The sequence below is a fragment of the Lytechinus pictus genome, chromosome 15, assembly GCF_037042905.1.
Source record: "Lytechinus pictus isolate F3 Inbred chromosome 15, Lp3.0, whole genome shotgun sequence".
Taxonomy (NCBI): domain Eukaryota; kingdom Metazoa; phylum Echinodermata; class Echinoidea; order Temnopleuroida; family Toxopneustidae; genus Lytechinus; species Lytechinus pictus.
The window spans coordinates 16,853,383-16,871,559 of record NC_087259.1 but is presented as its reverse complement, the minus strand read 5'-3'; the positions used below and the strand labels follow the sequence as shown (position 1 = coordinate 16,871,559).

At 37.2% G+C, this 18,177-nt stretch overlaps 1 protein-coding gene across 2 annotated transcripts; it reads right to left on the bottom strand.

Annotated features, from left to right (window-relative positions):
• Nucleotides 1–2,139: 2,139 nt before the first annotated feature.
• Nucleotides 2,140–17,045, bottom strand: LOC129277826 (flavin-containing monooxygenase 2-like). 2 transcript variants are annotated; one of them, XR_010295810.1, is made up of 10 exons: nt 16,594–17,045; nt 10,611–10,739; nt 9,022–9,242; nt 8,410–8,650; nt 7,621–7,676; nt 6,917–7,171; nt 5,798–5,936; nt 5,007–5,251; nt 3,122–3,936; nt 2,140–2,668 (listed from the first exon to the last, which is right to left on the bottom strand). XR_010295810.1 is itself a non-coding variant. In XM_054914001.2 (9 exons), the coding sequence occupies exons 2-9, from the start codon at nt 10,726–10,728 to the stop codon at nt 3,604–3,606; spliced, it is 1,608 nt and encodes a 535-aa protein (XP_054769976.2). In that variant the 5' UTR covers nt 10,729–10,739; nt 16,594–17,045; the 3' UTR covers nt 2,140–3,603. The 2 variants fall into 2 exon arrangements, 1 of the variants encoding a protein (XP_054769976.2); XM_054914001.2 differs by having other exon boundaries at nt 2,140–3,936.
• Nucleotides 17,046–18,177: the final 1,132 nt, after the last annotated feature.

Below are 18,177 nucleotides of genomic sequence, written 5' to 3'. Positions count from 1 at the left end.
CTTTATTGTTCATCTCTCTTTCTTGAGCTGTGAAAAACATGAAGAATAACATTGAATTTAATAGCAGGTTTTTACAAGTTTGGGAAAAGTACTATAAAATTTCTTTTGGCCTTTGACAGAATTTAAAAAATTGAATTCCTGGAAATATGAAAATGTTAAACTTGTTTTTAAAAAATAAAAGGTTGTATGATTGGACGGTTTTATTGATTGGAATGTTTTCTTTATTGACTCCATGTGAAGTAAATAGCTGTGAGCCTTTTTCCCAAGCTTGTATAATTTTGTTTTAAAAAAAAGAATATTGATAATTCATTATTAAAGGAATATTGATAAGTCATTCCCATCTATAGGTGTTGTATTTAAATGGAACTGAGTGTGAATGTGTCCACATCAACTACTACATAAAAAATCAAACATAAATCTTTTCCTTCCAGTCTCCCGTCCTGGGTTGTGCTCCCCTCCCCTCGAAGTGTCTCATTCCGTGTCTCCCTAAATCTCACCCCTTTATCCCTTCATTTCTCCATGGTACTCTCTCTCCCCCCTCCAACTGTGTCATTCTGTGTCTAACTCCCTTCCCCTCTTTCTCTTCCAGTCTCATATCCTGAGTTGTCTTCACCTCCCCTCGAATTGTCTCATTCTGTGTCTCCCTAAATCTCACCCCTTTATCCCTTCATTTCTCAATGGCACTCTCCCCCTCCAACTGTGTCATTCTGTGTCTCTCTAATCTCACCCCCTCCCTCCAGCGTTGTGGCCCAGTGGATTAGTCTTCTGACTTTGAAACAGAGGGTCGTGGGTTTGAATCCCAGCCATGGCGTAAGTTCCTTCAGCAGGAAATTTATCCACATTGTGCTGCACTCAACCCAGGTGAGGTGAATGGGTACCCGGCAGGATTAATTCCTTAAATGCATGAGCGCTGAAAGGCAGCTCGAGCTAAAGCCGGGGTAGTAATAATAATAATACAAACGCGCCTCGGGATAGAATATTTCAAGATAGATGGCGCTATATAAATGCCTACTATTATTATTATCCTGAATTGTGCTTCCCCTCTTCCCCCAACTGTGTCCCTCTACCCCTCTCTTTTCCAGTCTCTTGTCCGATGTAGTGTTCTTTCCCCCTGTCTTCCTCCATACAAATTCAAACATAACTCAAAGGACCTGTGTATGATTTCTTTGAATCGCAACTCTTCTTGCAACAGCCCCCCCTCCCGGTCATGCATTGACTTATATGGGGCATTCCAAGAAACTTGCAATCGATTGCAAGCTAATTTCGGGTTTAAAGAAATCAAATCGTCAGTCTGTCAATTAATTGCATACCTGCACTTGATTGCTGATCTGTTGCTTGCAACAAGCAGAATAAGAATCAATTGTTTTCAGTTGTAAATTGGTATCAGATATAATTTGCAATTGATTGCAAATATTTTCTTGCACCACCCCTAAAGGCAAATATATGAATTTAAACGGATTGAATTTTGCAATTTTACCTCAATAATATCCACTCTTTTTCTCCCCCTTTTTTTTTAGGGGGGGGGGGGGGTAGTAGAGGTTAAGTTGAGTCATTGGGGGGGATCATGATGATCTTTTTTCCTCTTTTTATCTTCCCCCACTCTCCTATCCTGTGTCTCTTTATCTCTCTCTTTCTTTCCCTCTGTATTTTTATCTCGCCCTTTCAGTCTCTCATCCTGAATTTTCCTTCCCCTCTCCCTCCAACTGTGTCTCAGTCTTACCTCCTCTCCCTTCTATTCTCTTGTCCAATGAGTCTTCTGTCTCCCCTCGTTCCCTCCCAGTCTCTCACCTCTTCCTCTGTTTTCCTTTCTTCCCCACTCTCCCATTCTGTGTTTCTTCCCCCCTTCCTCTCAGTCTTTCACTCTGTCTCTCTCCTTTTTTGTCTTTCTCCATCCCACTCTCTATCTAACTTTATCTTACTCTCTCATTCTATGTTTGTCTCTCTCTATTTCCCTCTCATTCTGTCTTGTTTTTTTTCTCTCCCCTTCTTTCTCTGTCTCTATTTCTCTGCCTCTCTCTCTCCATTTCTTCTTTCTCACTCAACAGTGTTCAGTCATGCCCCAAATGTCTCGGTCTCAGATATGATTGAACCATTTTACACACTTATTAAAAAATGAAAGATACTGTATGAAAATGCAAGTTTATTTGTTACCTTTATTGCTGTATAAACTTCTTCCATCACTACATGTATATTGCACGATCAGAGAATAATTCTGCTATTTATTTAATGCCTTTTTATTCCTCCAAACAACTCTATAAAGTCTGTAACCAAAAGTATAAACAGATTAACATTTCAAAGCAAAAATTTCGAACACGTTGAATGAGATCAAATGAAATTGAGACAATAAATACGAATAATTACAGATCATTAAGCATCTTAAGAAACCAGCTGTGTTCAATATGTTATGAATGAATGTGTTAATTTTTAAAAACCAAATCCAAGTGCATTGAGACATTAATAAATATAATGTGACAATCAGATTTGTACTCCCCAAGACCAGTCTCGGGGACAAGTGTAGTTGTCCTTGGAGGTATAAATTCTTCGGCATTGGACCTTTGGCATTGGCCTGACGGGTAAGAAGTCTTTGGACATGGCCTCACGGGTACACAGTCTTTGGCCTTGGGCCTTTGGTATTGGCCTCAGAGGAGGTCCATGAATGATAATCAGGGTGCCATATCGTACAACCTTTTACCAGAAATCATTTTTTGTCACAGGCCCATTGCATTGGAATAAATTACCCGAACACCTCCGATTCATAGATGATATTAAACAGTTTAAACGGGAAATGGCAAAAAACATTTGATATGTAGTAGGGACTAATGGTGGAATTTATTCTTTCTCCTCATTTTGTACATATCTTATCTTTTCATGTGTATATGTAATTTTCGTTTACTTTTAGGTAACATTTGTATAGTATCATATTTTATTTATTTTGTTATTTTCCATAGTTAATTATGATTATTCATTATTTTATTTTTCAATATTAGTATTTATGCTCTATTCTTTGTTTATATTTGAATGTAACACCATGTTTTATATTTGTGTTTGTTTACGAAGGGCCCCAACGAAAACCAGCTTGTTGCTGATTGGGCTACCCTTCTTTTGAATATTTGAAATAAATAAATGAATAAATGAACAAGGCCAGGAAATAGCTCTACCTAAACTATATATTTTTATGGAAATCCTGTGGAGCGTTAAGATCATTGAGCCTGGCCTTGAGGGTATTTGTATGACATTAGCATTGTGCTCTGCACAGTCTGTCTATGGCCTTGGCCTGGGGCTTTTCACACATCACTGGTAATAATGAAATAAAAAAAATATATATACAAAAGATCCATATTGTACACATCTACCAAACAAGGGATTCAAGTTACGGTAATGGTAATGCTGTTGTGCGGAACAAGTATTTTGTTCCTTGAAACACTGACGTGCCCAGTGGCAGCTATGCTAAGATTAAAATAAAATGTTGAGCACCAGGAGTTTCATATCTGACAGATGTGAGCACGGAATAAGAACCCACTATTTTTATTACTATTATATGTATCTTGTCTTTTATTTTACAATATGCATAATGTTTGTATAAATTTACATTGCATGTCCATATTAGGTTAGAACAGAAAGAATAAATATGGCCAGAACAGCCATAAATGCTGTCTTGAGAAATCCGTTCACTGTCAGGCGGAAGATGCTCCCCGCATTTTGCGCCGTTTCAACGATGCGTGTCCTGGTCGGGAATATGACATTATCGACGCCACGTGCGATGTGTTCCCGGGCTTTCGGCCAAGTATGCGGTCCAAACAGTCGATATCCTGCAGGGTAGGCCGGTCCGAAGAAGAGTTGATAGGCGAGCCAAGGATCACTGAAGATCAAGGACTTGAAGTTGGGTCGAGCTCCGATGAAACCAGCTATGATGTCCTGGTATGGCAGTGGAAGAGTCTGTTGGAAGACAATGTTGTTATTAATCAAAAATACATGATACTAAATTATCAGTGGCGCCTGGACGTTCTGGCCAGAGGATTGGTAGGGTGAGCTTTTGTGTGTTAACAATGGTTGGACTCCCAAGTCTTTCTTGCTCAGAATGTTCTGGTGCAACTATTAATTTTAACTTCTTCCATATTCCCCTAACTCCATACATAGTTTTGATTAGGAAAAAGATTCTTAAAGCGAAAAGAATGGTTTGCCATTTCAAGGACCAGCTTGTCAAATCTGAAATAAAAGGGATCGTATTTATTCTTAAGTTTAATCATACTTTGAGGAATTTTTTATCAATCTTTTGTGTCCAACATGAAAAGTTTGAACTTGAGACCAAAGATTCAGCGTAGTGCTCAAGTATGTGGCCTTGGTCTTGTCCAGGTATTCGGAGGTCTAAACCTTGGCATTGGACGCCTGAAGTCCTCGGCTTTGGTCTTGTTTAAGGTCCTCAAACAACGCTAGGAAATATTTCATAAATAATAGGGTAACAATAAATCATCATTTGTTGAGTTACGATCCTCAAGCTTGTCCTTGGCCTAGGGCATAGGGCATCACTCTTGACCTCAAAAGCCTGCTCTCTTCCTTGGGCTCTTAAAGTTTGATCTGGCACAACCAGTGCAAAGATTATCCGTCAACAGCTCGAACAATCTGATTTCTAAAATTTTATTTGAAAACTAAATTTCGGGATTCAGGTGATAAAGATTATGCATTTTTTAAGTTTGTCTCAAGATGATACATAATAATCATCAGTAGAAGTGTGATTGGAGGTGTCATTTCTTCTTCGACTCACCATTGATTAAAGTGAGCCGCTAGCTTCCTTGAATTATATTCCGTATAGTATTGATTTTGGATGTCCAGAATTATAAAGAGAAATTTTTTCTTTTCATCCTTGCCATTCCCAAGGCCTACAAGGTTTATGCTTCCCCTTTTTATCAAGTTTTGATCGATCTTAATTTTGGAAGAAACACATCTGTTGACTGAGTCGAAATCTTTCCCCGACCTTGCACCGATATCTTAGTCGTAAGAAGTTTTACCTGTATCTTATGTTTGCCGAATCTCTTGAAGGTTCCCATCTTACGGCCCTTGATTTCCTTCATCATGACCTCCTGTGGGGGTAGTCCTACTTTCTTCTGGAAGACCTGGACGGCCCATCGAGCCTGTAGCTCCAGGGCCGGGGCATGTGGTCCAATGATCATGATGTACCCGATGGCTGCCAGAGTGTGCTGTTTCTCTTTTGCTGGCCAAACAAAGTGGAACATTTCCATATCCTCTAGACGATCTGGAAATGTGTGGACATAATTATGTTATGTTTTAATATAAAAGCAGGTGTTCTTTAGTTAGTGCCTTCTTCTCCTCAAACCTCAAACGTTCAGAGAACAAGAGCCTTTCCGCTTGAAGAAAGATCGTGGAAAATAGAAGTTGAATGCAATATTGAATCAGAACATGATGTTTAAATAATTATGCTCTAAAGAATGTTCAAGCTAATGCTTGGTGACCTCACCATCAGTGGCAACTATCTAGGTGACACTGTTCAACAGTCAATTTATATCAAGGTTCTCCTTACAAAGTTACCATCAAGGCATCAATGACTAGCTCTTATCAGGTTTGTCGCTGCTATTCAATGTTCTACCCATACAAGTTTACCCAAACTTCTTAGTTCAATCGTCTTTTTCTTCAGACATGTAGTGACTCAAGATTGGGCAAATTTAGTGACAGCTAGGATTGAGTCAATTATTATTTTTCTAACTTTTAGCCCATTTTAAGTCATATATACTAACATGCATCTACTCTGATGCAGTTGAGAAATATATCATTCATAACCCACCTGGTATGATATCAGAACTGATGAACGGATTGCATATTTGGAATCCAGTTGCGAAGACGACAGCGTCCAGATTTTCAATGGTTGAGCCATCTTTGAACACAACCCCTGTCTCAGTAAAGTGATCTATTCCAGGCTTCGTCTGATTTCAAACAATGAAAAGGAAAAGGAAATGGACTGAAAGATATAGGAATAAGACAAAGTGACATCGCCATATCATCTTTATCTTGAATAAAAAAATTAGGACAACCTAGTTGGAACGGTTTGATAGATTAACTTGCAATATCATACTGTAAACCTTACTCAATTACGTACCAACTGAAGACCATGGTTCATTCATCATCAGTGTTCATTGAGATTAGACCTCGATGGACTTTAGAAAAAGTAACATAGCCCTTGTTATGGTGAACTGTTCTGTCCTTGACACTATTATCTAGAGCTATTATGGTTGATCATGACCTAACTGGTTTTTACCATATTTTAGTTTATTCAGAAACACAAAGTTGAACATGGTGGCGACGGCTGTAGAGGCTGGACTTGGTTTGGACTTAAAATCTTATTTTGACCATTCTTTAGGGACTGTGAATCGGAGGTCATCAATAACTGGTCAAGGCATTTAACATACTATTCTAGATTATTCATATACTCTAAATATAAATGGTGGCAGCAGTGGGATAACTACACTTGTTAGGGGAAAACCAATCTTATCGTGATCTTTCTCTTGCTTGATGACTGGTTCCTAGACAATCGTTGATCGTTGAATGGGACCATTTCGGAGACCGCATTTAGTGGACAAAGTGTGGTTTTCACCAAGGATCATTTCTCCTTGATCGTGATCACCGCAATTTACACGACCTAGGGGGATGGGGTGTTGCAGAAAAATATTTGCAATCAGTTGCAAATTTCTGATGTCAATTTCCAACTGATACCAATTTAACTTGAACCAATTTATTCTAGCTGCTTGTTGCAGGAACCAGTTAAGCAATCAATTGTAAATTAGCAATTATTTGACCGACTTTTCATTGATTCTTTAGACCCCAAATTGACTTGCAATTGATTGCAACTTCTTGTAACGCCTCATAAGTGTTGGACTTGCCGTATCCAAGGGTGAACTCTTCTTACCTTAACTTTGCCATTGAGGACCATCGTGCCTAGATCATCGTTGATCATGACCGTCGTGGTACCATATCGCTTGGAACTCTTGATACCAATGAGCGATGGGTCCACCCTGGTAATACTCTCCTGTTCGAATCTCTTCAACTTCCAGCTCACGGGAACATGGGTCATGTAGCGACGGTGGATGGTCATATCACGAGGCATACCATCTGACTGCATCCGGTTCATCAACCAGGTTCCTGTACGTGTGCTGAGGTATACCTGACATGGAATGTGACGTTCAATAGAAAGATTAGACCCCTGTCAAATTCTAAGTTTCAGAAAAATAAAGACTACAGTGACATAGGTTGAATATTTTTGGTAGATAATCTGATGATTAAAGTTTGAACCCTTTTTAGTTGTATGTTTTTTGCAGCTCCGCGTGATAAATTGATAAAACATGATCAAAATGAGATTAGATCACAGTCCACCTTTAGATTTCAGCAAGGGACATACTAAAGGACCACAGATTAAATTTTTTTGGGAGCTAACTTTAATGATAATGAAAATTCGAACCATTTTAAGTGGTATATTTTTCAGCTTTGTATATGACAAACTAATGAAGCAGAACCACTGAAAAGCATGACAGTGAGTTTTCCAGATATGTCAATATTGTAAGAGTGATATTCATAAGCTTACTCCGAAAATAAAATATAATTTCCTTTCCTCACCTGTTTTGCGAATCGACTGGAATTGACAGCCATGTCTCCTGCTGAATGGGAACCACCTTCACAGGGAAAACGAAACAACGATTTGTGAATATTATTCATTAGAATTTCTTATACACAGAGCTCTGTTTTCATTTGAAATGCACATGGACACCTTACCCTACGCACTTTAACACCCACTGACCAATCTTCCAGTCATATGACATACATGTATGATACGAAAAGTGAACATATGACTTCACGTATTCATTTGGCAATGGTCTGTATATATGGGTGACAGCTAACTCGGAACCACTATGGACAACTCGGCCCCGCAAAAAATTAGGTGCTGAGTCGTACAATATCGGATCACTATTATGTTTACGAATATGTAATGCAAATTAATTGCAGCGTTTTCTACTATGAATTAAATTGTTTTGTTGTATTTTAGTTTCAGTATTAGCGTAGGGATAGTGATAATAAGTTGTATGATGGACAACTCGGCACCTGATTTTTCAATGAGGCCGAGTTATCCGAAGTGCTGAGTTGATCTGGACCCATAGGTTGAAAGATGTACATTTATATAGCATTCACATGCAATACTTTTATTCATGCCCTGTATCCAAAGTTGAGCATCTGAAACTTTGTGTATAGACCGCATCACATAGAAACCAATCTGACAGTAGCTATAACAATGGAGCAATAGGAGGAGTGTAACAAATAAAAAGTAAAGATTACAATCTTCAACTCCAATAAAAATGACAAGAAGCAATAGGAGACTTTTTAATAAGATGGAATGAAAGGTGGCCATACCAACAGCAAGAACTGTCTTGTCTTTGAAGTTTTCTCCTTTACGGAACTGTTGACTGTGGCAGATCTCTCCTTTGAAGACGTCCATTCCAGGGTATGACGGAACGAATGGCTTGTTGAAGATACTCGTACACACCATGACAGCATCGAAGACAGACTCGCTCTCTGTCCCATCCTGGTTCCGGACCAATACAGACCACTGGCCCGTCGTTTCGTGATCCTTAGTCTTCTCGACACACAAAACCTGTAAAAGTAATCAATATAAATGATTGATGCTTGGTAGTATGATAAGTAGGTACAAAAATGTGACGATGTAGTTTACGCCTTGCACAAGTTATTGGCAGCTCCTGCAGCAGCAGCAGCATTAATGGAGTGTCATTTTGTAGATGTAATGAAAGGTGGAAGGTGTCATTAATTTCAATAGACTAATAATGTACTATTAAAACACGCTATATTAACGGTTTCTTCTAACTTTAAACCCCTGGGTAGCAATGCAGTAGCTCTGTAGATTAACGTCTTGCCGCAGAGTGAAAGTGCTGAGCAGGGATATAAACCCTTTGCCTTCTGATCTGTTCTAAATTCTTTGTAACAGTAGACAAGACAACCACTTCTTACCTCGGTATTAAGATGTATATGTCTGTTGAGATCAAATCTTTCAGCGTAGGCGTGGTAATACTCGTTGAGTTGTCGACCTTGGATGTAGGGTGCCCAGTCCCGCGGGAACGGGAAATCACTGAAGCACATCATCTCTTTGCTCGAGTTGGTGACCAAACCTTCGTAGATGGCCGCATCGGACTGCCCGTTTGGATTTGTATCACGATATACCCATATTCCACCTGTTATTTAGAGAGAAATCATGTGAAAAAGGAGAAAGAGAAAACGAAACAGTAAAGTGAAAGAGTGGAGATGTGGAACTTGAGAGATGAGAGATAGAGATAGAGGATGTGATGGATGAGAGGGATCGATTGACTATAATGACATTTTTTTTCGAAGCAGAGATTAAGAAATATATCTTCTACCTTATTTCGCCGAGAAAGTGATTTTTTTTCATGAATTAAACCACAAAATGTGATTATTTGTTTTATATTCCACATCGAAAATGATCTAGTCTAAATGATGTGTAAACTAAAATTAAAAGTAACCGTCATTTATACATTGCTCCAAGAAAGGTGAAGTTAACTTGGTCGGGGAAAAAATAACCGAAGAATAACCATTTAATTTCCCTATAAACAATGTATCATAAGGCGAATTAGTATCCGGTTGATGGAATTTCTATTGAGCAGTCTATATTTGTGGTTTGTGGGTCAGTCCCATTTTACAGAAATTTGTAAAAGAAACTGAGTAATACGTCTAGTATGTATATGTATTGAATCAATCAAACAAACAAAAACTGATTCTCCGTGGAGTAGACAACATGACGAGAAATATGATCGGCCCAGTTTCGTGCCCTGTGGAACCCCACGGGGATGTTATTATAAGTAGAGCTGACGGCAGGGAAAAAGTCACATAGTTATCATTGGAATGATAGCCCAATCAATAATCGTGATCAGGTTTATCAATCAACATTGTGTGGTCCATAGCCCTGCAAAAGTAAATAGCGCACATATTGGCGATACGTTATGGTTGATCAAGACCATTGGCCATGGTATCAAACATGCTGATTACAATTAGTGATTAAGAGGACTTCCCTTCATATTCCATAACTGTTTTGGGGGATGGATGGCATGATTATCATCAGTGAACCTCTTTGGTCGGTGACTCTATCGAGGACCTTTTGGAATGGGGCACACAATCATGTGCTCTCTTCCGTAGCGCCGGAAATCAACTCTTGTGAAGACACTTTAAGATTTCAGTTAATCATGGCACAGATTTCTCATTAGCAAACTCCATCAAGAAGCGTGTTGGCAGTCAACAGTATGTCCTGACCAAAAGGAAACCACTGATGATTCACAAAAGGGATGGAGAGAAACTTTCTGTCTCTGTTTGATCCGACGGTCACTTCTCAGCCAATCAAAATTAAGGAGAGTTGTTAGATCGGGGAAGGACGTGTCGGATGTTTTATCAGACAGTGATTGTTTGATCCGACAGTTACCGGAAGTCCCGCCGGAGGTACTGCGCTTCTCAGCGAATCAAAGAGATGCCTGAATTCAGACAATTTTTTTTTTAACGAAATGCTCCTCTGGTATTGATACCGAGTCACTTACCTATCTCATCGTTCCGTTCATAGCACACGGGTTCCAGTCCCTCTTCAAGGCATGCTTTGACCGAAACCAGACCGCTTACCCCAGCACCCACCACGGCTACCCTCTTTGCTGGTCCCATGATTTGCCAAACTGTGGAGATAGAAGACAGAAAATCATGACAATCGCTATTTCAATGTCTCTGTAGAATATGAGGAGCAGAGTTTCGAAAACGAAAGTGGCGCCAGCTAGCCGCCAGGGTATTTTGAAAGAAGGTGCATTGGCGGATGGGGGGGGGGGGGGGGATACACCGGACAATCTTTAAGTGTTTATAATTTACAAGAGATAGGCGAACTGGGCCCCGCACCTGGACCCTTGATGAAATTTTTTATTGCTTGCCACAAGACTTTGGACAGATATAGGCCTATATGACACCTCTCTTTGTGTTTCCGTGGACAATAACATCATTTTTGTTGTTATTAATTAAAAACCCTTAAAAAGAATTTGCCAAACATAAAATTAAATAGCTTTGTAGGATCCCCTATGTTATGTGCCCCACTTTTATTGTATTTATTTGTATCGTATTGTTTACTTTTTGGGGTATCTTCTCAGGTGTTTTTTGTCTCACCTGCATAGCAGAGTGAGACTATAGGCGCCGCTTTTCCGACGGCGACGGCGGCGGCGGCGGCGACGGCGGCGGCGGCGGCGACGGCGACGGCGACGGCGGCGTCAACACCAAATCTTAACCTGAGGTTAAGTTTTTGAAATGACAGCATAACTTAGAAAGTATATGGACCTAGTTCATGAAACTTGGCCATAAGGTTAATAAAGTATTACTGAACATCCTGCCTGAGTTTCATGTCACATGACCAAGGTCAAAGGTCATTTAGGGTCAATGAACTTAGACCATGTTGGGGGAATCAACATCAAAATCTTAACCTAAGGTTAAGTTTTTGAAATGTCATCATAACTTAGAAAATATATGGACCTAGTTCATGAAACTTATACATAAGGTTAATCAAGTATCACTGAACATCCTGCATGAGTTTCACATCACAAGACCAAGGTCAAAGGTCATTTAGGGTCAATGAACTTTGGCCGAATTGGGGGTATCTGTTGAATTACCATCATAACTTTGAAAGTTTATGGATCTGATTCATGAAACTTGGACATAATAGTAATCAAGTATTACTGAACATCCTGTGCAAGTTTCAGGTCACATGATCAAGGTCAAAGGTCATTTAGGGTCAATGAACTTTGGCCAAATTGGGGTATTTGTTGAATTACAGCCATAAATTTGAAAGTGTGTTGGTCTAGTTCATAAAACTTGGACATGATAGTAATCAAGTATCACTGAACATCCTGTGCGAGTTTCAGGTCACATGATCAAGGTCAAAGGTCATGTAAGGTAAAAGAACTTTGGCCACGTTGGGGGTATTTGTTGAATTGCCATCATATCTCTATAAGTGTATTGGTCTAGTTCATAAAACGTGGAAATAAGAGTAACCAAGTATCACTGAACATCTTGTGCGAGTTATAGTAGTTTTCAAAATCAGCACTGCTGCTATATTGAATCGCGTGATGCAGGTGAGACGGCCAGAGGCATTCCACTTGTTTAAAATACTTTTCTTCTCTTGAGCCTATAACAATCCCTGTAGCCCTCACTGCTGAAGTAGAGCCCCACTCTTCGAATTGAATTGCATTTTTAATGAGTTGAATGTGTATGGGCATACACACATGCTTGTGCTATTGTAAGCAATATTTTCTTATTTGTTGTTTGCTGACGTTATTCTCTAAAGAAAGTAATACATGTTAATATTAGTGAATGTGAATAAAGTTAAGTAACGTGTATTTTTCTGTCGGTTGGGAATGAAATATGATAGCAAACCCCTAGACATATATCTTCTGATCATAATATACCAGGCCTATTTTGTATGTTGTATTATTAAAAGCTCAGCAAATACGCAGTACCATTATACTACTACGTCCCTATATGGTTTTTTAGTCATCTTATCAATTTTTATTTGTCTCGAGAGTAAAATGAATAATGCAATTTTGATAAATGCGAGGCATTGTTTTTCCTACCAGCCAAAATAAAGCTGTCACTTCGTTCGACTGGAACTATTGCAGGTATGTGATCATATTCCGGATATTCTTGCCTATGTGCCTGTCTTTATAATTTGTTTTTATTTCATTTTATATTGTTCATTATACATACCGGTATAATATTATAAAGATGTGTTATCAGAAAAAATAGTTGTTATAGGCCTTATAATGATAATACAAGAATAACAATATCAAGAACAGCAACAACTGATAATAATACTAAATAATAAAAACAATAATCATCATGATAATAATGAAAAAATAAATCTCATTTCTAGAGCGCTTGACAAAAAATGTTTCAAAAGCGCTTAACAAAATATTGGCGATTTAACACAAATACACAAGAATATTATCAACCTACATATACATGAGTTGAGGATGCAAAAGGGTACATATACATGTAATCATTCAATTAATTTTAACGGCTGTATATTCAAATTTGAATTACAATAAGAAGGCAAGAATACACTGAAATACTTATACATTAGAATGATAATAATGTGAAGGCGACACATAAAAAAAAACAGATACACACACACACACACATCTTTTTCATGTATCTTAGGCATGCATTAATTCATTGTACGAGCATCTTCAAAATTTGGTGCTGTATTGCAAAAAAAAAACATATTAAAAAAAATATAAAATCCGTGTTATTCATATTGGTTCCCCAATTTATCATAACAAGGCTTTTGACAAAGAATATTTCTTTGAAAAGCCTTCAGTTTATTTTGGACCAAGTCAGAGTTAAAAAAAATCTACCTGATAGTCTGAGCTCGTAATGAGGAAAAATGGGAAAATCTTGAAAATAGACATTACAATAGAAAAGTGTGTACAAATTTAGGGGCCCTCCAAGGTGTCGGGGGGGGGGGTGATGATATTTTTGGCTCATCATTGAATTTTTAAAGCAATAGTAGACTCCAATGAGCCTCCCTTCTCCTATTGATTAATCATTCGAGTCCGCCTCCATTCATAAAAAAATTTACTACAATATTATCATGTCACATCTTTTGTTATCGTTTTCCTTTCTTCATTTTTGTTGTTTTTGTTTCTACCGTGTGAGTAAAATAGGCAAAACAAAAAGACAAACAAACTTGACACCTCACAAATCCCAAATTTAAGGAAAAAATATGTCATGAACACAATTATTATATGGCCTGAAAGAGTATTGCTCCCAAATAATTTGAAACTATATTCATGTGGTATGTGTTGACGCTTGAATGATCAGGTGATATTCCGTGCAGCCATTTAAATTTTGATTTGCGGCAAAGTAAGGCATGACTGCAATGAATGCTTCCAGATATCAATAATGTCATAATCCCACAAGGGTTGCATTAAGATCCATTTTAAAACACCTTCTCAACAGTTCATAATTGTTTAGTAAACACCTTTTAGTATGATTTCTCAATTTAACTTCATTGAAAAGGGGTTTGCAAATACGTTTACTAACTCATGTAGTATTCAACATCATTGGCATCTGGCTTCATTCATTGCAGTCATGCCTTACTTTGGCACAAATCAAAATTTACATCACTGCAAAGAATATACCTACCGATTGTCCAAACATGAAGACATACCACATAAATATGGTATCAAATCATTTGGGAGAAGATACTTTTTCCAGCCATATATACAGTGCGTATCAAAATAAGTTTACACTGAGAAAAAATCCTGTAAAATTATACATTTGTAATATCCTGAAGATTTTTCCACATTTTAACATTGGTACAGACCCATTTAAGCAAATGACGATATAATTGTCGAAAAAAATTTCCGCTTGAGTGAGCACCACTAACTTTTGAAAAGTTAGTGAAAATGATTTGTGCAGAACTTTGAAATAGTTATGCGAATAAAAGTAGACCTTATGAAGAACACGTGGAATTTAGCTAGTAAAATTGATTTGAAGATATCTTTTACCTTTTTAAATTTGTGTCCTTGCCCAAAACACTTTGGAGTGCATTGCGCCCCACCGCACTCCCCCACACAACGAGGCCATCGTGACGATATTTGCTTTACACTGAGCTGTGATTTACATGAAATGGCTAAGGCTTAATTTTCATTTTGTTAATCATTGTCAAGCTTGGAAAAAGTGTGGAGAAACAATTATTAAATGAAAAACGAAATGTAAACCCACTCTAAATGATAAAAACTTAGTGAAAAATTGCTGGAAATGTCTGATATAAACTTTTGTTCAGATTCAGTTATGTCCTCAGATCCAGCTGGCACAAAAAGGGTAAAGGTATTGCTGACTAAGTGTTGAAATTTCAATTTGGGTGGCAAAATCGTAACAAAATGCTTGAATGTATCCGTTTTATTTCAATTGACTAAAAGTGCAAGGAAAATGTATGAGAAATGTTCGCAGGGTAAGTTTGATTTCGCCCTTTCCCCTTGACACAGCGTGAAAACGAGCATTTCTGCGCAAACAGATTTCTGCGAGCTTTACAAAAATGGACAGTGCTTACTCAAGTGTAACATTCTGTCAAAACCTTTACTTTCATTGGATAGATGAGACCCAAACCCAAGAATATATGTGAAAAAATTACCCACATGTTGTATATTTTTTAATTCCCATGGCTTTTTCAAAGTGTAAACTTTTTTTTGATACGCACTGTATAATGATTATGCGTTCAAGACATATTTTTCCTTAAAGGACAAGTCCACCCCAGCAAAAAGTTGATTTGAATAAAAAGAGAAAAATCTAACAAACATAACACTGAAAATTTCATCAAAATCGGATGTAAAATAAGAAAGTTATGACATTTTAAAGTTTTGCTTAATTTCACAAAACAGTTATATGCACATCCTGTTGGGCATGCAAATGAGGAGACTGATGACGTCATCCACTCACTATTTCTTTTGTATTTTATTATATAAAATAGGGAATATCCTAATTTTCTCCTCCTTGTCAAGTGAAACAACGATTAATTCCTCCCTGAACATGTGGAATGGGCATTGTTTAATACTATAGGATTCAGTCAAGTTGGTCCTTATTGTCAAATCTATAAAAAATGAAATATTGTATAATTCAAACAATAAAAAACAAAAGAAATTGTGAGTGAAGGACGTCATAGACAGTCTCATTTGAGTTGTGCATATCACTGTTTTGTGAAAAAGAAGCAAAACTTTAAAATGTCATAACTTTCTTATTTTACATCCGATTTTGATGAAATTTTCAGTGTTATGCTAGTTTGATTTTTCTCTATTTATTCAAATCAAAAATTTTCTGGGATGGACTTGACCTTTAAGGTGTAAAGTTCACCAGAATATCATTAACGATGAATATGGTAATTTTATGTAACCTTAGATTCCCGTTTTTTGGGTCATCTTAAGAAAAATACAGTGATCCAATTTATCTAAAATTGACGGTACTTGTAACATGTTAAATGTATTGTTTAACTTTGTGAGCAGCCGATTTAAAAAATTCTCAAACCAAGGTGAAACATGTGTACAAGTGCATGTATTAGAACTAATAAACCCTGAAAACAACCATTATTGAGAATGAAAAGCTAAAACTACAAGGCAAGCCCAGATTTTGTAAATAGGCGTCTTATAGACGCCTAAATAGTACACATAAGTGTATGGGATGAAATTAAGTTGGTGTTTTTGGTCACTTTATATTTCAATTTCTGAAGCACTAAATAATTTTTTTCGAACGCAATTTTTTCTGGGCTTCATTTTTGTAACATATCACAGACACATGTGACAAGTGTGACCTTCTAGCTCAGATTTTTTAAAAGTCAAACCAATGTTAACCAATCAAAAGCATAATATGATCAAACATTTAGGTTGACATAATATAAGCGATGATTCGTCGCGGGATATAATTGCCAAGTGTTTAACAAAACAACAATAATACGTGATAACGTGAAAAGAAATATGAAGTACTTTAAATCTATCTTACCTTGTTAGCCTATAATGAAAGTCTTGCTGTGGTGATGATTCCGAAAATGTATTAAGAACTCTCACAAAAGATCAGTTCTGAAATTGAAGCTTGAAGAGTGTGGTAACTATTCTCGGTGTAAGGTAGTTCCGTTTTTTTAAACATTTTGCAACAGCATCTGGGAAAAGATAAGGGTGCCCGCATGATCTGCTGCTGCGAGGAATGCGAGCCAGGTTTTAATATCGGCAAATCCAAATCGACAATTCAGTTGTTTTATAAGTTCTATCTCTGAATTTTTTCAACGAAGTATTCAAATTTGGTAAGATAGCGAAGCTACATTATCATTTATGAATTTATTCACCACCTTAACTTCTTGTGTATCTCAGAGGTCATAAAAATAACGACTTTTAAAGGCTTTTGTGTATGCCTTCTCTCCAAATTTCTTTAACATCGGAGTCACCCTCTTGTAAAATGGAATATTCAACTATGTTAGCAGACTCATACATATTAGTCGTAAATTTTTATATATGTTTTCGACCAATAAGCCAGGGTATCAATGACTTGTATAATTATGTCTTGTTAAACGTCCTAAAGCTTTGTAAAAGCTTATACAATGCATTAAACAACGTTATATATTTTTAATCGGTGTTGCAAATGTAACTAGGAAAGATATTTTTCTTTGCACAATCGAGTGAATGAATTTATACATCATGCACACGAGTGAACTGATGATGAATTATTTTAAACAGTTCTCTGTTTTATTATGAAATAAATATGAAACATTGAACTTAAATACGTTCCGTAAAGAACACCTTATAGTGCACTCCAAAATCCCTGTTTAATATTTCAGCACGTTCCTTGGCCCGTCACTTTAACAAGTTGTTTTGGAAATTGTTTAAACATTAAAAAAAAACTTGTTTAACTTTAAACAACTAGCCATGTTCGTTTGAATCTTTAGACTTGTTTATCAAAAGCAGCTGCCCCAATGTTATGTAATATAAAATACATAAATGTCGACTTTTTAATGGCTCATGATTACCCTTTTTCTTTGTAAGAACAGTTGTGAAATGATTGTCTATACCAAAGATACAATGAAAACCATCTTCAATCTAAGAAGATTACATTTCATTGAGTTTTACCATACAATATATGGAATGCTGCACGCATATGACGTCACAAATCAAATAATTAAAATTCTTTTATTCTTTGGTGGATTTTCTTCAAACCTTCGTCAATATTTTCATTTTCATGATATATTTACAATAAACATTTTCTAATTGTCAGGATGAAGTTCCCCTTTCGTTCTGTTTTTGCTCAATATGCATATACGAGTGCTTCGTGCCACAGACCAACCCTCAAGTACACAAAACCGCCTTTTCTTCAATGTATGTTTCCTGTTTCTATCTACGTGCAAAGATATTGAAATCGTTAGAATGTGCTGGTATAATCATCTTAAATTCTTCTTCAAACCAAAGTTTACACGAAGTCGGTTTCCTGTTTCTCCAAAACGGAGTGAAGAGATTGACAAGATGATATTCAGTTTTGTTTATCTGTCGATGTGGGGTTGTATTGGTGCCAACTGTACCCATTAGGGACGGAGTCAGG